This window comes from Anthonomus grandis, chromosome 17 (assembly GCF_022605725.1).
Source record: "Anthonomus grandis grandis chromosome 17, icAntGran1.3, whole genome shotgun sequence".
Lineage (NCBI taxonomy): Eukaryota > Metazoa > Arthropoda > Insecta > Coleoptera > Curculionidae > Anthonomus > Anthonomus grandis.
In genome coordinates, this window is record NC_065562.1 from 15,883,961 (window position 1) to 15,908,238 (window position 24,278).

General features: G+C 27.4%; 1 protein-coding gene across 4 annotated transcripts in view; it reads right to left on the reverse strand.

Annotated features, from left to right (window-relative positions):
* Nucleotides 1–24,278, reverse strand: part of LOC126746405 (cAMP-specific 3',5'-cyclic phosphodiesterase) — a 415,679-nt gene that overhangs the window by 301,438 nt on the left and 89,963 nt on the right. The window contains exons 1-2 of one of the 4 annotated variants that reach the window (XM_050454652.1): nt 21,394–21,586; nt 5,905–6,117 (exon numbers count right to left, since the gene is read on the reverse strand). The exons of the other annotated variants lie outside the window; for them this stretch is intronic. Of the exons in view, the coding sequence (XP_050310609.1) occupies nt 5,905–6,032 (128 nt within the window). The 5' untranslated portion in view covers nt 6,033–6,117; nt 21,394–21,586. Of the gene's footprint in view, nt 1–5,904; nt 6,118–21,393; nt 21,587–24,278 lie in introns of those variants that run through there. 4 annotated transcript variants of the gene reach the window in all.

Sequence of the window (24,278 nt, forward strand, 5' to 3'; positions counted from 1 at the left end):
ATAATTACATCTTTTCCAAAACTTATTTTCCATTGAATTTATTTAATAAAACAGGAGGTATAATTATTATACACACATTATAAGTTCTCAAAATACCAACATCTAAGTGAATTTATTCGTTAAATTTACGTTTAACTAAAACGTTGCGTGGTATTACCAAGATTTCTATTTAGGCAATATATTCTATCCGCAAAAAGGGATACTGGCTGCATTTCCCATTGTTCTCAAAAGCATTTTTTTGCCACATATATTAAAAGAATTAAATAAAAAATTTCATACAGTTCATATTTTCCCAATAGTTTCATGTAAACACCAAAGAAACCAGTGAAAAATAAAAAGCCGAGGATCGTCCATTTCCAGAAGCGATACCGCAACTAAAAGGATGATCGAAGAAAAGTGGTTACGTCCCCGATTCTTTTGTTCACTTCCTCCCGTTGACTGGCAAGTGAAAATAAAAGATTTACGAAAATGATCTCGCAGTGAAAACAAAAAGTGCCATGTAAAAGGGAGAAAGACTATTAGGGCACATAATGAAAGGGATAGAAAAACCCTGAAAGGATTTCCCGAACAAGTTGATGGCCGCTGAATAAGAAAAGAAAGGGATGCGATCAAAGGCTCACCCGAGAAAACTAAATTAATATAAATAGAAAGTGATTATTAAGAAAACTTCAAAGTGCACTTTTATATTCTCTCTTTAAGCAAATATTAGCTACTTTTAAAGGTAAAGAAGAGAAGTTTTCAATTGCCCTTCGCGTCTGAAAAGGGATCTCAGATATTCAATTTTAAATATTTACATTTTCCCCATGCAATGGCGAAATTTAAAGTGGAAACTTTAACGTGTAAAAAGTTTCCTTAATATTAGGAAAAAAAAAACTGGATAAAGGAAACTAATGAGGAAAAATCCCGTTTAATTATTCTTTGAATTAGTTTCCTGAACCAAAATTGCTACCCAAATTATTCTCGGTTCTTTCTTTAGAGCCATTAGGGGAAGGAGTTCATTGTTTTGTTTCTTTTATTGCGAAGTTTCATTAAAGTTTCGTCGAGGTTTTTAGGTTTTTGGGGCCTACGTTATTGAAAATGCGACACTAATGGGACTTTGGAAATAAATATGAATAAGTTAAAGTTTCTATACAAAAAAAATGCATAACTTAAATGGATACTATTAACCTATTTTTCTTCCTAAAATTAGCAATTTAAATGTTTTTTTTTGAGTGTAGAACGACAATGGAACCATGACAATAGATTATTATATTATTATCCAATGCATAACTTAAATGGACATGATGAACTTTTCTTTAAAAAATAATATATATTTTTTTTCTGATTTTGAATAGACACACCTTAATATACTAAAATAAATATTTAATTCCCTAAAAAGTTCATATAAAGCACTAAACAGACAGGAGACTTTTTCCACTCATTAAACATCAATTAACTGAAAAAGCAAAAAGCGCTAAAAGTTTTAAGAGTCTAAAATGCATTAAGGGCACTTCGGATCGATAAATCCCCGAATTAATTCCCTCCCGTTAAATAGGAATTTTCTCCAGAAACGTACACATCAGCTCGTTATCGTGCACTTTTTTACCGTATACCGTCCAGGAAGGAAATCCATCTTGGCGCGCTGCAGTTGACAAAATAAACGGTCCAACGTTTTATGGAAACGGAAACTTAGACGAAATTGGCCCGGTCGATTAATAGAGAAAAAATGCCTCACCTAAATTCAATGCATAAGTCAATTGAAGACGATTGTCCTTAGTAAAATCTATAGAAATGTTGTGACGAATTCATGAGTAGTTACTTATTTTATTGAGTATAATGTGACTATTTTAATAAATATTAATTAGGCAAACGGATATGTTAAAACCGGGGATGTGTACAGTGCTCTCTTTAGTTTTTGACACGCTTCTTCACAGTTTGCTGACCAACTAAATACCATTTTGTCAGTACAAATACCTGAATAACGACTCTATAACGTCCATTATAAAAAGCGTCTTTTTACGAAGTTTATTTACGCATTTGTTAGCGGCATTTCTTTAAAGTTGTTAGCTTTCTTGATGCGTTCCTTTAATTTTTTGTTTGTTTTTTAACTGTATTTTGTTTTCTTTTACTTTTTTTTAACTACTTTAGCAAACATTGAGGAAACTACATTAAAATGTCAGTTTTAATGTGTGTGTGCTTAGCCAAAGTCTCCCTTCGACCCAATTTCGTCATAAATAAAAAAATTCCTCAATAACAATTAAGTATTTTTCTATTAAGATCATACAGGTTGTTCAGTAAAAGACTCCCATGAACGTAAATTCCTTAATGCAAGGGCAGATTTTAGAGCCTAATCGTCCAACATAAAAAGCGTCTTTTTACGAAGTTTGTTTCAAGAATTATTAGCGGTTTTTCTTTAAAGATGTTAGCTTTCTTGATGCGTTTCTTTATTTTTTTTTTGTGTTTTTATACTGTATTTAGTTTTTCTTTTAATTTTTTTTTACTCTTTTAGGAAAAATTAAGAAAAATACCTTAAAATGTCAGTTTTTTATAAAGTTTTTATGATTCCTAATGTATTATTTTTTACTGTAGAGATTACGTCTTTTACTGCTAAGCAAAACAATATCTCAATAATAATTTTTTTTTATTAAGGGCATATAGGGTGTCTAGCCAAAACCTCCTTTAATCCATAAATTTTAAATCCAGTGTCAGATTTTGGATATTAACAATCCAACATAAAAAGCGCCTATTTATGAAGTCTATTTACAAACTTTTCAGCAGTTTTCCTTTAAAGCTGTTAGCTTTCTTAGTGCGTTTCTATAATTTCTTTATTGTTTTTATACTGTATTTACATTTTTTTTTGTGTTTTTTTAATAAAATTTTATCATGATTGGTAAATAAAAAACGCCCTGGATATGATTCAACAATTTTCTTATAAAGGTCATACAGGCTCTCCAGTCAAAGACCCCATTGATCGTAAATTTCTCAATCCAAGGGCAGATCTTACGAAGTTTATTTACACATTTGTTGTTAGGTATTTAAAGTTGTTAGCTTTCTTAAATTTCTTTATTGTTTTTATAACTTATTTTGTTTTTCATTTTAGGTTTTTTTAAATACCTTAGCAAATATTGAACTATCTTTAGTAGAATTTCTAGTATTTTTTCCTATAACATGTACTTCTACAAAAAATATGTATTTATTAAGGGAATGCAGAGTGCTTAGTCAAAGGCTCCCTTAGACCCAATTTTTAATGAATAAGTAAATATTTCAATATCGATTCAATATTTTCCTATTAAGGTCATACATGCTGTCCCATTAAAGACTCCCTTGGGTGTAAATTTCTTAATCCGAGGGTAGATTTTAAGGCTTTATCCTCCAGCATAAAAAGCGCCCCTTTACGAAGTTTGTTTCAAAATTTATTAGCGGTTTTTTAAAAAATGTTATCTTTCTTGATCCGTTTCTTTAATTTTTTTATTGTTTTCATACTGTATTTGATTTTTTCTTTTAAATTGTTTTTACTTCTTCGGTAGAATTTGACAAAAACCACTTTAAAATGTCAGTTTCTCTTTTTAGGTTTTTTACATTTTTAATTGTATTTTGCTAACATAACCCCTGTCTTTGTCTACTTAATAAGAAAAAATCCCAAATAACGCTTTAATATTTTTTTATTAAGGGCATACAGTCTAAGCCTCTCCAAAGGCAATGCCTTTGCCAAGGGTAGATTTTGGGATTAAATAGTCCAACATAAAAAACGCCTCTTTACAACGTTTACTTCAAATTTTATAGGAGATTTTCCTTTGAATTTGTTAGCTTTCTTGGTGCATTTCTTAATTGTTTTTTAAACTGTGTTTAGATTTTTCTTTTACATTTTTGGCTACTTTAGCAGAAAATAATGAATAATAATAATAATAATAATAATAATAATACTGAATATAGTCCACCCAAAGACTGTCTTGGACGTAAATTTCTTAATACAAGGGCAAATCTTGAAGATGAACCGTCCAATATAAAAAGCGTCTGTTTACGGAGTTTATTTACAAATTTATTAGCGGCTTTCCTTCAAAGTTGTTAGCTTTCTTGGTGCGTTTCTTTAATTTCTTTACTGTTTTTATACTGTATTTAGGTTTATTTAATTTTTTTTTAAATATTTTAAGCAAATCCATCTTGAAGTGGTAAATAAAAAAAAATCCCTAATAACGATTAAAAATTTTTTTATTAATGATATACAGATTGTCGATTCAAATTTTATAAGCGGTTTTCCTTTCAATTTGTTACCTTTCTTGGTGCATTTCTTAATTGTTTTTAGACTGTGCTTAGATTTTTCTCTTACATTTTTTGGATGCTTTAGCAGAAAATAATGAAACTACATGAAAAATTTCAGTTTTTGCTCAAAGACTTACTTTATTTTGAAATTTCTAAATGTATTTGGTCCAAAACCTCGGTCCCGTACTTCTATAAAAAAGTTCAACAATAACGTGTCAATATTTCTCTATTAAGAGCTTTCAGAGTGCTTAAAAACTCCCTTAGACCTAATTTTTTGACACATAAAAGAAAATACTGAATAAAGTCCACCTAAAAACTCCCTTGGATGTAAATTTCTTAATACAAGGGCAAATGTTGAAGATGAACCGTCCAATATAAAAAGCGTCTCTTTACAGAGTTTATTTACAAATTTATTAGCGGCTTTCCTTCAAAGTTGTTAGCTTTCTGAGTGCGTTTCTTTAATTTCTTTACTGCTTTTATACTGTATTTGGATTTTTTAATTTTTTTTTTATATTTTATGCAAATCCATCTTAAAGTGGTAAATAAAAAAATTCCCTAATAACGATAAAATATTTTTTTAATTATGATATACAGGTTGTCGATTCAAATTTTATAAGCGGTTTTCCTTTCAATTTGTTAGTTTTCTTGGTGCATTTTTTTAATTGTTTTTATACTGTGTTTAGATTTTTCGCTTACATTTTTTGGCTGCTTTGGCAGAAAATAATAAAAACTCTCAGTTTTTGCTTAAAGATTTACAATTTGTAAATGTAATTTGCCCATAACCGCGGTCCTGTAGTTCTATAAAAAAAAATACCCCAATAACGTGTCAATATTTGTCTATAACGAGCATTCAGAGTGCTTAAAAACTCCCTTAGACCTAATACTAAAAGAAAATACTAAATATAGTCCACCCAAAGACTCCCTTGGACGTAAATTTCTTAGTATAAGGGCAAATCTTGAAAATGAACAGTCCAATATAAAAAGCGTCTCTTTACGGAGTTTATTTACAAATTTATTAGCGGTTTTCCTTCAAAGTTATTAGCTTTCTTGGTGCGTTTCCTTAATCTTTTTATTGTTTTTATACTGTATTTTGTTTTTTCTTTCATATATTTTTTAACACTTCTTTAAAAATTTGTAAAAATAGCCTAAAATATTAGTTTTCTTTCAAAGGTTTTAAATTTATATTTTCTCATAAATTCTGCCCTATACCTTTGAAAAAAATAACCCCAAAACGTTTTAATATTTGTCTCTTAAAGGCATTTAAAATGCTTAGTCAAAGACTCTCTTACCTCTGGTAGACTTACCCAGTTGAGGCCCTAACCACCATGTCTGAATTAGCTGATGTGATAATAACCTGATATAACGTAAAGTATAAGATGAATAGTTAGAAACGTATTTCAGGAGATACAAGCAGTAATTTAGAAATAAAACGATATCGCCAACTAGTGTTTAAATCAATTCAAAAAATCAAGCATAAGCAAACGTATAATCCTGAAAATTTTAGCCTGTTCCTTTCATACAACTTTAGAAGGGAGCCTCGATTCCCTGATTGCATACATTATCCCGGAAAGTTTCAACGTCAGACCCAATTTATCGCATATTCCTCATAAATAGACGAGAATTCGCATCGGAATTTTATTATCAAATGTTAAGGGTAAAACTTACCTACAAATCCAACTGTGTCTACGTCTGGGTTGTACCGTAGGCGAGGGTGGTACCAGCAAGTGATTGCCCCCCTCAGGGGGCCCGATACGCAGCTCGGGGATCTTTAAATCCCCCGCACCCCCGTTCATTTCTGGGTTGAAGGGGGCATGTTTAAGAATTCCCAATTTTCTCGGGGGTGGGCTTACATACTATTTAATTCCCCAAAGAAGCTTCCTGGAAATTTGGATTTTAAGGGTTGTGTTTTTATTGGATCGAATTTTGGGCCGCATTAAACGTTATTTATATGAGTTGGGCATAAAAACGGGGGAGTTTTTTTATGGGTCATAAACGGGACTGACTTACATGGGGCGAGAACAGACCGTAAAAGTCTGTGTATAAATATGAGGAAAAAAAAACATTCTGTTAGCATAAATTTGATTTATGTGGAAGTAAAAGTTAGCCAGGCAAAGTATGCTGACTTTAACGGAAAAACTGATGAAAACAGTCTATTTTATTAAGTAAAGGTTTTTTTGACTAGTGGTATTTTATTAGCAAATTACATCTAGTACATTAGGAATTTCAATTTATCCAAACCTCGTATGTGGCCCATATAATAACTCACAATAAAATTCCGCTAAACGTAGCGAAACGAAATTAAATCAGATTATACGATCTGAGTTACCCCGGGTGCGTTTTGCCCCCAAAAACTCACCCCTAAAGACGATTTACGAGGGGCAGACCCTAAAAGTTTTACCAAGGGGGTAACACTTAACGGTTGTCCCGGAGCACCCTTCCACCCATTCCAATACCGTTTTAGGGTTATAGGGTCGGGCAAATATTGTAGGGTTACATACGAGGTACTTAAAGTGTGAAAATTGTGTATTTTATTGTTAAAGCTATATTTGTCGAATATTAAATACCTTTTCACTTTTTTGTCTTTAATTTTCTGTTATAAGAGTCTTTAATTTGCTGTTAAATCATTCACCTTAGTAATGCATACGATATTAAAAGTGTAATTTTTTGTGCATTTTAATAAATATTAATTTAATATTAATAAATTTATCACGATTTCTTTTAATATGGTAAATTTGCTATAAATTTCGAAAAAAAACCTTTGTTTATTTAATTAGCCCATATGGTGCTTAAAGTGCGATTTTTTGTTTGCTTATATCTCGAGGATTAACAAAAGTATAGAATAATTGCAGAATGATAGTTAGAGCACATAATGTAACATTCAGTATTAAAAAACTTATGCCGAAAATTAATGAGCCTTTTTCTTAAAATGCACTTTACTAAAATATTTCTGGTTTTGTATGATTTATACACCAGACTTTTCTAACAATATTAAATAAATTGTTTTATTATAATTCAAATTAAAAACATGGATAAATGGAGCATTTTCTTTCTAAAAGTCGATAATTTAAAACAAATCAGTAATATTTCAACAAATAAAGATACGGTGGTTTTTTTTCTGCAGTGAGATAAGAATTCGAGGAACTAAACCAGGAATCAGTTGTACCTATTACGTAGGAAGTATTGTATAAAATAGTGAGTTCATTTATGCATTTATTTATACAAGAAAAATTAAATTTACACTTTAACGTATTAATTTGCCTTGTAAGTTATGCTTTTTTTTAAATATTCAATATCTTAGGGGTAACATGCTCATATCTTTGTAACCAAAAGTGATAGAGACTTGAAAATTGGACCATAGATAGATTTTTCGTAAAAAATCATTGAGCACATAATTCATAATTTTTCCAAAAAAAAACTACAATAAACAAATTTGCCTTAGAAATTGAATCTGAAAAATTTAATATCCTAGAGGCAAAATGCATATGCAAAATGCAAGAGACCTTAAATTTGGATCTCAGTTTTTTCTATAAAATTAGGAAATACCTATTTTAACATTTTTCGAAAATAATATTAAAAATAGAAAAATCTGTCGTCCTGGAATTGAATTTTTTATTTGTTTTGTACTATAAATAACAAATGTAATTTGAGCAGTGCATACTTAATTATACAAATTTTAAGGGAAATTTAATGAATTTTTTACAATTTTTCTTTCCGTTAATGTTTATTTAATATTTCAAATTTACTACAAATACTCAATAAACGAGTCATTCAAATAATATATTTTAATGTTAAAATTTAATTAATATTTTAAGGAAATTTAATGAATTTTCCAGGATTTTAGTTTTTTTTGCAATTCTCATTCTAAATATGACAAATCTGTTAAAGAATTTAAATAAATCATTTATTTGCAAAAATTTAATTCAAATTTTAATGGAAATTTAATTAATTTTTCACAATTTTTTTTTGTTACTGTTTTTGTTAAATATGTCAAATCTACTGGAAATATTAAATAAACGAGGCATTCAAACAGTATATTTTAACGTTAAAATTTTATTAACATTTTAAGGGAATTTAATGAATTTTCCAGGATTTTAGTTTTTTTTTTCATATTCTTATTGTAAATATGGCAAATCTGGTAAAGAATTTAAATAAATTATTCGCAAAAATTAAATTAAAATTTTAAGGGAAATTTAATTAATTTTTCACAATTTTTTTTTGTTACTGTTTTTGTTAAATATGTCAAATCTACTGGAAATACTAAATAAACGAGGCATTGAAACAGTATATTTTAACGTTAAAATTTTATTAACATTTTAAGGGAATTTAATGAATTTTCCAGGATTTTAGTTTTTTTTTTCCAATTCTTATTGTAAATATGGCAAAGAATCTGGTAAAGAATTTAAATAAATCATTTATTTGCAAAAATTAAATAAAAATTTTAAGGGAATTACATTTTCACGAGTATTTTTTTGTTAATGTTAATGTTAGATATGTCAAATCTGCCACAGAAATTAAATAAACTAGTCACTTAAACAATATATTTTGACATGAAAATTAAATTAAAATTTCAAGAAAATTTAATTAGGTTTTCGGGATTTTAATTTTTTTTTATGCTAAATATAACAAATCAGACATAAAATCAGACTAAATGATTCATCTTGTAAAAGTACAAAAAACTAACTGAGAAACTTTTAAAAGTCCGTCAAAAATGATGGTAATCATTAATTAATTTTTTTGGGCCTTTAGTACAAAAATTTTCATAACTTCAGCAGAAATTGTTCAAATTTAGTTAAAGTTTTAGCAAACTGTTGAGAAAGCTTTACTTTTTATTAAAAAATATAATTTAGGTTGATGGTTTAACTGGAAAACTTTGTACAAGATGTCTAAGATGATGGTAACATTTTTTCCATTTTTCTGGACCTTCAAAACAAAAACGTTCGTAACTTCGGCAAAAATTATTCAAATTCAGCCAAATTAAACCAAAGCATTAAAAAGGTTTCATTGTTTATTAAAAATTAATTTCAAGTTTATGGTTTAATAGGAAAACTTTTTACAGGCCGCCAAAAATGATGGTATCTATTTTTTTAATTTTTTTGGACCTTCAGTACAAAAACGTTCATAACTTCGGTAAAAATTGTTCAAATTTAGTCAAAATTTCACTAAAACGTTAAGAAAGTTTCACTTTTTATTAAAAAAATTATTTTAAATTGATGGTTTAATAGAAAAACTTCTTATAGGCCGTCAAAAATGATGGTAACGATTTTTTTGATTTTTTTGGACCTTCAGTACAAAAACGTTCATAACTTTGATAAAAATTGATCAAATTTAGTCAAAATTTCACCAAAACGTTAAGAAAATTTTACTTTTTATTAAAAAAATTATTTCAAATTGATGGTTTAATAGAAAAACTTCTTATAGGCCATGAAAAATGATGGTAACGATTTTTTTCATTTTTCTGGGCCTTCAGTACAAAAACGTTCATAACTTCGGTAAAAATTGCTCAAATTTAGTCAAAGTTTTACTAAACTAATGAAAATACTTCACTTTTCATTGAAAAACTTATTTAAAATCATTGATTTTACTCAAAAATTTTTTAGAGGTCGTCAAAGATGATGTTAATAATTTTTCCATTTTTCTAGCTCCGGTAAAAATGGTTTAAATTTATAAAATTTTATTCAATTGCTTCAATATATTGACAATTTCTGTCATAAATCCATTTAAAATTTTAAGGAACTTATTTATCAAATTTGTAGACACCAAATTTACTTTTGTTTTAATTTCCTTTAAATTTTTATTTATTAAATTAATTTAACTGTAAATTTTCATATTTTTGGTAACCCTATTCATTAATTATTGATTTTTTTTACAGCTTTAAGGAGTTTATTTATGAAATAATAAAAAACCTATTTTTAAACTAAAATTATAAAAAAAACCACATCGTGCAATATTATTAATTTAAGGCACTAATTCGTATTAAATTGTTGAATATTTAATATTATTCATTATTTGTATTAACCAAAAATAATAACTTTTTCTTTTTTTTTTACATTTGCAGACTCATTATTTCTTAATTTTTTTTTTAATCCCTTTTAAGTGAATTTTTATTCATTAACTTTATTGCAAATGTATATTCCTTTGTTAAACTTGTTCATCAAATATAATTTTTTTTAAGAAAATATTCATGAATTTCCTCAAAAAAAAGGATTCATCATACATGATTTAGCAGCAAAATAGCTTTTTGCTCGAACATTACAAGAACGTCCTTTGAACGTTACACGGATTACTCTATAGTATTTACACCTAAATGGCACAGTGTTATAATAAAAGGCGATTAATCATCGCAAATGCATAGGGGACAAAACAGGCAAAACATAAATGTTTTCATGTAAACATTTTAGTCGTGGCCCTGGACGGGGATATTATTAAACATAAATGCATTTAGAAACTAATGACCGTGTGTTTACGTTTTAATTTTATTGCTCCGCCATATTCATTAACCTTTTCAAAAATTCTATTTGGTCGGCATAAATAATCAGAAAAAAGTCATTATTTTTTCGTCCGGAACGTGCAAATATGAAAAGAATGTTTTCGGAGGATGTTTAATTAACAACAGATACGATAATCTAGCGGATTAACATAATTTATTTAAAATTATGGAGATTTTTGCGCGTGGGAGATTAATAAGTCGCAAAATATTTATTAAAAAAAAAATTAATTAATTAAGTTAACTTAAAAAAAAAAAATTCAAAGTTTAATCGGCCATTGTGCGTTTGATAGTGATAAATAATTTAGTATGCCCGCCTCGATTATAAAAAGCAATAATGGTCGGTCTATTAATGTACTAAACCAATTAATTTTCGTAATAAGAATTATTACATCTATACATTCTCAAGGTCGCAATTTTTAAAAGCTACACGTTATACTTTTTATGAATATTTAGATTAGGATCTGGAAATTTCAATTGATCTACGAAGTGGATTTTTATTATTATTTAAATGGGGCCTTAAACAGCACGTTTTTTAATGAATTAATTATTAACTGAGTCAGTTGGCTCGCTATGAGTTAATTCCCGAACTACCTAAAATCTGATCCATACATTTACGTGATTTATATACACATTTTTCCTTTTTTGATACACATCCGAAAGCCCAAAAGAGTATTCCATTCACGGAACGTCACATATAGCCACAATACATTTGCCATCATTTATGAAATCCAATAGAGAATCACCACACACATATGCTCTGGATATCGATTCTGGATACGTACATATATATGAGATAATGTTCTGCTTATGCCAGGCGGTGTTATTTAATACACATCCTGCATAACGTGGAGCCGACGATCGTTGTTTTATTGTTGTCGCAAGTGTATAACGCTCCCCCCCTCCCCCCTATACGAGAATAAATATTTAACTAAGTAGAAATCATGATCATGATTGTTATGACGATGATAATAATGGCGATAGCGCTCCTGGAATTGAATAAGTAAATACCACTAACCTGTCGTTTAATGTTCTTGTTGATGTAGGAATTGAAGTTCAGGAAGTTTGGCAGTATCGTATGCATATGTTTTATGTCTTAAGTTAAAGTATGCTTTAAGAAATACCGTTTTTGCCACAAGAAACTGTATTGGTGATTAAAATTTGGTTAAATTCTTTGATTGGAATTAAAATCTTTAAAACAATCATGATTATGGTGCAAAATTTTTATTTAATTTTAACATTGAAATGCATCAAAATGTTCAACTTTTGTTTCGTATGCACTATTTATTGAATGATTTATTTTAGTTTATAAGCAGCGGATTTACTATTTATAGCATAATTTTTCAATAATTTTTGACTAAATTTGAGCAATTTTTGCCGAATTATAAGCGTTTTTATACTAATGGTCCAAAAAAGTGACCGTCATCTTTGATGGCCTGTGAAAAGTTTTCTAGTTAAAGTATCAATTTAAAATAAGTTTTTTAATAAAATATGATGTTTTTTTAACGGTTTGGTGAAACTTTGACTAAATTTGAACAATTTTTGCTAAAATTATGAACGTTTTTGAATTAAAGGTTAAAAAAAATGGAAAAAATTTTACCGTCATCTTTGACAGATTGTAAAAAGTTTTCTAATTAAGCCATTAACTTAAAACATATTCTTTAATGAAAAAAAAAATTTTTTTCATAGTTTGGTAAGATTTAACTAAATTTGAACAATTTTTGCTAAAGTTACAAACATTTTTGTACTAGATGTCAAAAAAATCGACATTAAGGATATTTTTGAGCAAGTATATTCGTTAAAGTTACTTAAACCCTTAGAAATATACCACAGTTAACATCCAAATCCGGCATTTTTTTACAATTTAATCTATAAATTATTTTTTTTTAATCTATAAATAACTTCCTCAAAAGCAATAAAGAATTAACAGTTAATGAATAAATTTAACATAAATATAAAAATGTACAGTCCAGGTAATTTAAAATAATAAAAACTTACAGGTAAAGGAAACATTTCATTTTTAAAATTTCCAAATTAACATTTTAATTAATAGTTTTCAATTAAAAAAAGGAAAATTTTATATTTATGTACAACACAAATGATGTATAAATTTAATTATTCAACAGTGTCTTACTCTAACAAATAAACTCCTTGAATATTATTAATTTTAGCTTTATTTAATATTTTTTATAGAATTTTAGTCTACAAGTCGGTTTTTTAAAAATTCGTGAATAAATTCTTCAAAAACTGTACAAAAATTGAAATAGTTGAATGAATTTACCAAAGATTAATAAAATGTACCATAAAATTAATTTAGGAAATAAAAAATTAGAAAGGAATTCAAGTTTTAGGTAGGAAGTTTATTTAGTTTTTTTAGGAATTAACGTAAATGAATTAAATATTTAGCCAATAAAATTTTTTATAAATAGGTTCCCTAAAATTAAAAAAAAAACATATTTTAGATATTATTTTAAAATTTAAAGAAAGGTAATTTAATAGTATGTGAACTTAACGAATAAATTTTATGAATATTAAAAATAGGGGATTTTTCTATAAATTTAGCGTAAAACCCGTTTTTTTAAATTTTAATTATGAATTCCTTAAAAGCTTTAAATAAGTTGAAATTTAATGAATAAGCTTTCTAAAAATATAATAAAATTAAGTTTTTTAAAATTTATATAAATTATATATAAATATATAGTCAAATGAAGTAAATAATTGAGAAATTAGAGGGAAACGTGAATTCGGTGGCTAGAGTTGACAAATTTCTAAAAATTTAAAAAAACTATATTTTTTTCCAAATATTATTTAAAATTTAAAAAATATGACAAATTTTATAATTTGGTACAATTAAAATAATAAATAAATTTAAATATTCAACAATTGTCACTTTAATGAATACATTTCTTGAATATTAAAAATTGCGAATTTTTTACTAATTCTAGTCTAGATCAGTCTTTCATAAATGTATAAATAAATTCCTAAAAAGCTGAAAGAAAATTTGAATTTAAAGAATAAAAACACAAATAATAAATAGATTTAAAATATTAAAAGTTCGTGAATTAAACAAATAAAAATGGCGATTTTTTAAATAATTTTAGTCTAAAAATTGGTTTTTTAAAATTTCATCTATAAATTCCTTAGAAGTTGTCATAAATTTGAATATAACGAATACATTTACCATTAACATAAAAGTTTTTAGTCAGACCAATTAAATAAATAAAAAGGACAGCGCAAATGATGAATAAATTTAAATAGTTAACAGTTTGTAAATTTAATGAATAAATTTCTAAAATAATAAAAATAGCTAGTTTTTTAATAATTTTAGTGCAAAAATTACTTTATCAAAATTTCAAGAATTAATTCATTAAAATTTGTAAAAAATTTAAATTTAATGAACAAATTTCCCAATAATATAAAAAAATTTAGTCAGATTAATTTTTTAAATAAGAAAAACAATACAAATTATTACTACATTAAAATATTCAATAGTTTCTTATTTGAACGAATAAATTCCTTGACTATTAAAAAGTGGGTAATTTATTAATAATTTTAATGCAAAAATTAGCTTATCAAAACATTATTAAATATTCGATTACTTTAGTAATCACATGAATAATAGTAAATAAATACAATTAAATGAAATAAAACTAATATAGAATCTGATACATACAAGTTTGATAAGGTATATTAATATATTGATTACTCAGTTTTAGTAAGAAAACATAATACTTTATACTTTTATAATAATGAAAAAAGTTACAAAAGAGAACTGAAAAATAATGAATTTTTGATTATATGAATTTAACAAATAAATTATCTTGAAATTAACAAAAAAAATTAAAACTGTATATATTTTACTTATGTGTTAAAGTTTAATAATTAATTTTTCTTTTCATTTGTAAACTTAACGAGTATAGTTTCCAAAAAAATGTTTTATGATTTATTGCCTCAATTCAGTTTACATTAATTTCATAAATAAAATCACTAAAATTGAAAAAAAAAAATAAAATAAAATCTGAAATATAAGAGCAATAGTGAAAAAATTACTAAAAATCATCAAGAATATTTTTTTTTAAAAAGAAATAAAGTTCATAATTTAACATTTTTCGAAAAATCACTCACATAATCAAACAGCAGTGATTGCATTATTAATATTAATATCGGCGATAGAAGCAACAAATGGCAATTTAATTACAAACAAAATAACATTTTTAACTAGCTATATGGCCCGCCAAAAATAACTTGTTGATGTTACAGATATAAACTAATAAAATTTAAATTTAATTGACTTACACCTGATTTCCGAACTGTACGGTCCAGTTACTAGCTAGCGAGCGATGAGCCAAAATGATTTTAATTTTTTTTGATCATCTGCACGTCAAACCGACAGTTATTTTTGCGTTAAATTGTAAAGTTAAAGTTCCAGTCTGGTTATCTGACAGATGATTTTGCGTATTATAGGAACCAAAATAGAACTTGTTTAATACGCAAGTATATTCGTTAAAAAATACTTATTCAACTCAATTTATATTAAAAAAATCTCATTTATTAATTTGGCCCCTCTAGAAGCTTACTTAAACTTCAACCAAAATCCCTCGACTGTTTCAAACCTTAAAAGTACACCACCATAAGCCCCCACAACCCATATTTCACTATAAAGCTGTCCTCAGGATGTTTCACCCCTTTACGTTTCATTGTTTAGGGCTCACCCTGACCTTTGCTAATGTCACAACGATCTAATCCCTTGATATTTTCGCCCCTTTGAAGTAAAACAAGGTCAAGACATTTAGATTTGGATTTTTTTTATGAAATAAAATTTTTCGTTGCAATTTATTGTTGATAGAACGACACATGCTTTTCCTATAAATACCATATAAGGTTACAATAGGCAAGTGGTGACACGGACATCCTTACATTAGCAATTTTCGCGTATTTTACAAGATAAGCGCAAAAAAAGTGGTCGGAACGAAATTTACTCGACGGCAATTAGTTGTTGATGACATACGAAAATTTTTTAATTAGATGTTCGCGGTGGGTAATTATCGATTTTATTTTTTTTTTGTGTATTGTATGTTGAAGTAGTCCGTTTGAATATATATAGAGTTAATTTATCTCTATAGGGATCATAAGCCTTGGAGAAATGGGAATATAAGAATGAATATTTTGTAGCACCTCTTCCTTATATGTCAGTATCTGGATGTACTTGAAATGGTTTTCTTCCTATGTAGTTTAGGCAATTATGTCTAAAATTTATTATTGTTTTTATGTTTTATGTATAAAATATTAAAACTTTTTTAAAGTATTTTTTTTGTATTGTCTTTTTTTTAATAAATTTTTTGATAAATTCCTTTTGCGTTAAAATCATGTAAATCAAAATTAAAAAAAAATATGAATGAATAACTATAAATCTTAATGGCGTCTTATCCATGAGTAGTAATATCGGAAAGGTGGAACAACTGTACATTAAATTTTAAATGCCTGGAAAACATCAAAAATTACGTGAAACTATTATTTGCCTAAAATGATATCTTACCCCCAAGGCCTGAAAGACACTAAAGATTTTCAAAAATTTCCAATTTTTTTTTGAAAATTTATTAAAATGGCGTCAAAGAATTGGAATAAAATCGAAAATTAGTGTAAACGACTAAAAAATAAAAAACTTAGGATTTCTCCTTCCAGAATTCTTAAGTAATTGATGGATTTTTCCGGAGAGTTGAAGGCATTTGTGGGTTGTTTCCAGGCAGTTGATGCTTTTTTTGATGTTTTCTAGTCAAAGTTGAAGCACTTTGATTTGAAAGAAATCAAAAATAACTTCAACTACCTGGAAAAAATGTACAACTACTTAAGTTTTCTTAAAGGAAATTAAAAATTTTATCAACTTTTTGGAAGAATTTAAAAAAATTCCTGTATGGCAAAATAAGCAGAAAAAAAGTGGTCAGCATGAAATTTACTTCAGAAAAATCTAAATTGTACCTATAGTGTCTGGAAAACATAAAAATTGATGTCGCACTAATATTTGACTAAAAAGAAATATTACTTCCAAAAGCCTGGACAACACACACACAAAAGATTTGCAAAAATTTCAATTTTTTATAATTTTTGCAAAATTAATAAACGACGTCAAATGCCTGGAATAAGACCAAAAATTACTGCAAAAATCTATGAAAAAATGGTTCCAACATCCAGAAAATATAACGACGTCGAATGCCTCTGGAGCAAAAGTAAAAAATCGCTCCTACTAAAGTCGCAATAAATTCGGTCAAATGACTGGCATTAAAATGAAAAACCTGGAACAAAAATTTTAATATCCACGAGACAGCTAAAATGCCTTTCCAGGAATTCATTTCCTTAAATGAAAAATTTGAAAATTATCTTTAAATGGGCAAATAAAAATTTTATGAAAAATCATTTGCATTTTACCGGAAGACGGAAACTTATTGCGGAAACCTGAAAAATGCGAAAAAGTTATTTAGTTCTTAAAAGGCAGATGAATAATTTAACTTAAGATTAAGAAAAACAGCAATTTATAGAATTTAACGGGTAATATATTTGAAATTACTGCATTTAATTATTTTTTTTAAATCAAAAAACACCAGATGATTATTAATTAACAGAAAATTGTGTTTTTCTTACACGTAGTAATCCCGATTACCATACTTTAGACTGAGATGGGGATATAAGATCACCGTAACCAAATCATCTGCAAATAATTCTTACATTCATTTAATTAAACATATTAATGGTCCGTACTGGCCTGTAGGCTAATGGATGTTTACTAATAACTGTAATAAGTTATTTTTAGCTATTGATTGAATATGCACATGTATGACTCGTGTAAACAATAAAAAAAAAATAAAACCCAAAGAACGATTCTTATCCGGAACATTTAAGTATTTTGCAATTTCTTTAATTAAATTTCCCTTTTAAGTTAGTCAGATTCGCTATAACCTTGTGAGCTAATAAAATTTGCATACTGCCCCGTTTAAAAAAGTAAATAGGCCCGTGTTTGTTTATAATAATATGCACATAAATAACGTTTAATGCTTTTGGGGCAAAATTCGATTTCCGCTTTTGTTGTTACTAAATATAATAAACGAATTTATTATAAAGTGGTATTATCGAAATATTTTGACATATTATGTTTACATTCAGTTTATGAACGGGTGCTTTTCACAGGGGTGGCACAAGGGTGAAAGTTACCCTTGGAGGCTTTTGCATTATCAAATATGAAAAAAAAATTTAAGGATTCTTATTTGTTTATTACAGGCCACTTTTGTTTTTTTTTAATAGAAAGCTTTCATTTTTCGAGTAAATTTTAATCGTCACTTTTCGTTTCAGAACTTTTAAGTAACTTGTGATTTTTCTTGGTTAAAAGTTTCAGTTTTTTCCAGGAAATTAGTTAAATAAATTATTTTTTCCAGAGATTTCTTTCAGATAAATTAATATCATTTTTTTATAGTCAGGTGACTCTAGCTTATTATTTTTCTAGGCACCTGAAGTTATTTTTGCGATTTTCTTTCTACAAGAAAGAAAAGCTAATGTTGATGTGTTTCATGCAATTGAAGCCATTTTTGTTATATTTTTAAGGTATTATTGTTTCGTCCAGGCATTTAAGGCTATTTTCCGAAGTGTAATTTCTGAATATTTTCAGGCAATAGGAGGCATTTCTGGATTATTGTGACCTGTTGCAGTAATGATTTTTTAAAGAGTTAAAGCATTTTGATCTAAAGTAACTTCAGCTGCCTGGAAGAAATAAAAAATTACTCTTTCCTGAAAAGCTTTAAAAAGTTTACCTGGGATAAACCAAAAATTCGATTTTGCAAAAATTATGCAACTGCCTGGAAAATCTTCAAAAAAATTTGTTTCTTAAAAAAAATCATCAATGGTTTCATTTTCTGGAAAGAAAAAGGACAAATTATTAAATGCCTGGAAGAATAAAAAAATTACTTTAAATTCTTGGTGGAATTCATAGATTGTTTCCACTTCCTAAAAGAGATTATATATCTATTCAACTGCCTGAAGGTATTTACAAATAATTTAAAAATCCTAGAAAATTCTTGGATTGTTCCAGTTTTCTAAAAAAAAATTATTTGTCCCAATTTTCTGAAATACAAAAAAATACTTTAAATTTCTGGAATAATTCATAAATTAATTTAACTGTTTGGAAAAATGAAAAAATCACTTAAAATTCCTAAAATAAATTATAAATTGTTACAGCTTCCCAGAAGAAATCCTAGATTATTCCAATTTCCTAGAACTAACCATAAATTACCTTTATTGTCTAGAAAGTGGAAAATATCATAGACGGCTTAAAACGCCTAAAAAATCAATAACTTTCCCTAGCTAAACCAGCAAATCCGCCTGGAATAAATCACAAATTCTACTTAAAATTAATCACAAATTATAATTATTTCATTGACACAAAAGCCTTCAACTACCTAAATTTAATATTTAATAATAATTAATTATTAGTAAATTCGAAATTCTCTCGGAATTATATCAGAAAGTCTGCCTGGACTAAACCAAAAATTAAGCCTGGAATAAATCACAAATCACCTTGATAGCCTAGAAAAAAAACACAGATTACTTCAACTGTCTGGAAAGAAATAGAAATTGAATGCATAGAAAACATAGGAATATAGGAATTAAGTGCATGCTTGAAATGCTTGGAGAAAATCAGAACTTTCGCCTGAAATAAATCTCAAATAACATTAATTGTCCGGGAAAAAAGCACAGATAACATATAACTTCAACTATCTGAAAAGAAAAACAAAAATTGCTTAAAATGCCTGAAGGAAACGAGAAATTCTGTCTGAAATAAACCAGAAACTTAGCCTGGAATAAAGCACGAATTACTTGCCTAAATAAAAAAGCAGAAATTGCTTAAAATACCTGAAGGACATTAAAAATTTGGGCTAAATTAAATCAGAAATTCCGCATGAAATAAATAAGAAATTCTACCTAGAAAAATCAAAGATTTAGCCTAGAATAAATCAAAAATTACTTTGAGTGCCTAAAAAAAGCACATCTGACTTTAACTACTTGAAAAAAAAAACAAAAATTTAAACCATATGGAAAAAAACATTCTTTTACCATGATAAGACCTAAAATAATAATAATTAAAAAAAAAGGTAATTCAGACATTAATTCTGCTAAAGGAAATCAGAGATGGTTTTAAATTCCTGAAAGAAAATTCCGCCTGAAATAAGTCACAAAAAAATACTTAAAAGTCAGAAATTAAATCATAAAGTAGTTTTAATGCCTAAAAAGAAGCACAAATGAAACTGAATGGATGAAAGAAAGAGGAATTAAATGTACTCTTGAAATGCCTGGAATAAATCATAAATTTTGCCTGCAATAATTTAGGAAACCTGCCTAGATTAAATAAAAAATTGCTTTGATTGTATGAAGGAAAGCACAGATGACTAAAAACTGTCTAAAAAAACACACAAATTTCTTGAAATGCCTGGAGAAAATTAGAATTTACTTTAATTGCGTGAAAAAAGATTTATATAGATTAATTAGGAGGAAAAATTGTTAAATCTTTATATTTAGTTGAGCAAGAATTACATTTCTGAAAACTCAAAAAATACCTAAATCTAGTATGAAAAATAAAACTATAATAATACGCAACCACAGTAATTACAACTAAAACAATTTTTTTACCACAGTAAGATGCAAAATTACATTACATTAAGAAAATCGGTAGTTCAGAAATTAATTTAAAAAACAATTTAAATTTTTGAAAGTAATAAAAAATTAAACTAAGTGAAAAAATTTATTTGACATTTCTAATTGTTTCAACTTCCTGGGAAAATTCACAAATTACTCTGATTATTTGGAAAATATCACAGAGAGATTCAACCGTTTGGAAAAAAATCAGAAATCTTGCCTGGACTTTGAAGTAAATCACATATTACCTGGAAAAACTGAAACTACAAAAACTATTTACTGTAATTAGGCAGAAAAAAATAAAAGCAATAATTAAATTTCTGCTTGAAATCAGAAATTTTGACGGGAATAAATCACAAATCACATTAAATGCCTGGAGAAATATAAAAAATATATTTACGGGAATTAAACAAAAAAAAAATGGAAAACAGGTATTGAAATGCTTATAGAATATCAGAAATTTTATCTGAAATAAATCACAAATTGCTTTGATTGCCTGAAGAAAAAACAGAAATTGCTTAAAATGCCTGGAAGAAATTAGAAATTATGTCGGAAATAAATGGGAAAGTCAGTCTGGACTTTTATCTAAAATAAATCACAAAGAAAAATATACACAAGATTTTTATAGATTGATTCGAAGGAAAAATTGTTAGATTTTCCCATATTAAGAAATTTTTTAATGACATTTTGAAATTTCAAAAAATACTTAAAACCAGTATGAAAATAAAAACACTTTTTTACCATAATAACAGAAAAAAGCACCCAAAAATTTAAAAACATTAATTTAAAAAAAAAGGTACGCGCGATAATATTTACCATTAATTTTAGCATTTTAATTGCCAAGTTCGGCGATAGCGCGTTATGCACCCGAATGAAATATTGTTATTACACTGTTTTTTCGTTGAAATTTAAATTCCTTTTTGTTAATTTAATAAATTTTAATATGTCAAAATACTTCGATCAACAACACTATTTACAAAAAAAAAACAACTTGCCTTCAATCATCACCAATCCATACTAAAAGCAAATCCCTAACGGCATATAAAACCACCACACCACAATAAAACACCCCTTAAAAATCACTCATTCGTTCTCTCTTAAGTCAAAAACAAACAAAAAACAACCACTAAACATCATGGCCCGTCCCTCTTCAATAAAACAATAGCTGTCAAAAACAAGGCAAGAAAATCCCCTCAAGATAAAACAATGTGAAAAAAAAAAGAACAACAACAAACGAACCACGTGCCAAAGACAATCCGGGCCGGTCCTGCAAGAAACCAACGTCGGACGGTTTGCAGAGGACACTGAATGGAATGAATCGAAGTGGCCGGCGGTGCGGCGGTGGCGGCACACGTTGCCGCCTCCTGCTGCTGCTGCTGCTACATCTAACAAAGCGTGCACCAGCAGGAGAATCGTGGCCGAACACCCACGGGAATCGCCGAACGGGATAAACCTGCTGCTCTTGCAGGAAGTGCGAAATTTGTTACGTAACGGTTCTCTTGCTCATACCGATATGTACCATCATCAAGAACTGATTTCGAGTAAGTATATATAGACTGAGTCGATTCAGAAAAATTGAAGAAGAAGAAGAAGAAAAAGAGAGAGTTTGAGGGGGGAAGAAGCAGGCACAAAGTCTATCGAGGTCGTACTAAATAATAAAAAATTACTTAACGGCGTTCGGCTATAATAAATAGTCCGGCAAGACTAACCGGTTTATAGGGACTATTTCTAGGGAGTTGAGTTTGTTCGACAGTCTTGATTTAAAAGTTCTAAACAACAAGAACAACTCCCTAGATCTGATAGGTTCCAGAAACCCTGTTAAATTTAAATGATGACAAAAGAAAGAACCTATAAGACCGGCTTCGTAGGTTCTCTGTATGGTCAGTTGCCTCAGTCACACTCACTCACTCAGTAGTGAAACACCTTTATTTAATTTAAATAGGGTGTAAAAAGTTAATATCTTACTTTATCAGAGACAATGAGTTAAAGTTGTAAGGAAAACAAAGTCTACATGGTAAGTAAATACAAGTAAATATACATGATGGTCCTAAAAACGTGTAAACAAAATTAAATAAAAGATATATATATATAAGTTTATACCCAAAAGTACCTGAACAGAGAATCATCAGGCCTGGACCTACAACTACACAGATCACGTTAAGGGCTTAATAAAATATTTCTATAATGGAATAAACAATTCGCTATAAGGCATTTATAAAACAATCTTATAAAATAAGGCTAATTATTATAACTGAATTTTTAATGAAATAACTGAAAAATTCATACCTAAGAAAAAACGACGAGAACATAAAAAATTACTCATTAAATGAATTTGTGCAGGGTAGTTTTGGAAAGTAGGATGCAAAAGGGGAAAATCATATAATTACGTTTTACGGTTAAAGTGAACGTCGAATTGAAACAAGTTAAATACAAAAGTTAGAGAATACAAAAATATGCAGCTTTTGTAACAGTCACTTTTTAACATAACCTCAAAATTTCCATGAAAAAACACAGAAAACCAATTTTTTTGATTTGAATTTTTAATTTTCGGAAAAATATTTCGATTTTTATGAAACTTGTTACACGGGTTTGTTTGATTTTTTTTAAATTAAAATATTCAAAATTTTTCGAAGTTATTATTGTTTGACTATTTGTAAAATAGACCCCTATACTAAATTTGTTTTTATTGTAGAGGGTTTGTAAACCACTCATTTGCTTCGCTATGGAATTTACTCTACAGAAAAATAAAATAAAAATACTGTAAAAAACCGTTGAAAAATGCAATAACTCCAAAAAATGTGTTTTACAACCAGAAACTTTGCAATAATTCCTAATTATTTGTTTAAACGTTAATCAAATAAAGAAAAGTGATTGCACTATTGAGTTAAAAATAAAAAAATACAAAAGAAACTATATTTTATTGTTTATTATATATCGTGTAGCCTGCTTACTAATAATGTCATGCTCTTATGTCTAGTTTGGTCTATGTATGGTAGATTTTAAATAGGTTACTAAATTAAGTTGGAAAATTACTATTTTTTGCAAATACATTTTTTAAATGTAGCAGCTAAAAAGTACTCGATATTCATATCCAAGAGTGTAATATAAATCATAGAAATACAGTTGTTTGCAGTAGAGAAATACAGTAATTCCTGGGTAATTTTTAGTAAATTTTTATTGACATTTATACATTTATTAACACCTTGTATAAATTCCACTTTACAAACATTACTCCTTTGCTATTGCCTCTTCCGTTGCTAATGTGTTGAAATTATTTAATTTATAATATTTACTAATGAATATTACTGGTGGGTTCAGTAAGGGGTAATTCCTTTAGACCTAATTAAATTAAGTTATACATTGTGGAATTTGGATTTTATTTGTAAGTTTTTGTAACTTTTAAGTTTGATTATATAAATTGTGAATATAAATCTAATTAATTTGTAATTTTATTAAAAAATCTAAAAAATTCCAAAAGAAATTATTTAACTCTTAAAAAACTTTTCCTATTCCACATTTTATGCATAACCCTAATGGAGACGACACTCCTTTTTTTACCTTAATTTGAATTTAAAAACAGAAATTATATTTTTGTTTGCATAACTTTACTGGATATAAAAATCACTATTGCTATAAATCGATGCTGCATATTCTCATTTAAAAATAATGGAAAAAGTCAAATATTTCATATAAAAGGCCAACAATTTTGTGGAATAAAAACACTCAAAAAATTCAGTTTAGGTCTAAAAACAGCTTTTTTGTAGTAATTTTTTTGCTTATTTTTCAAACTAATAATAATATTCATTTAGCAAAAAAAGTTACATAGATAAAATAATAAAAAAAAAATTAATACATTATATGATAATTGTTAATTAAAGAA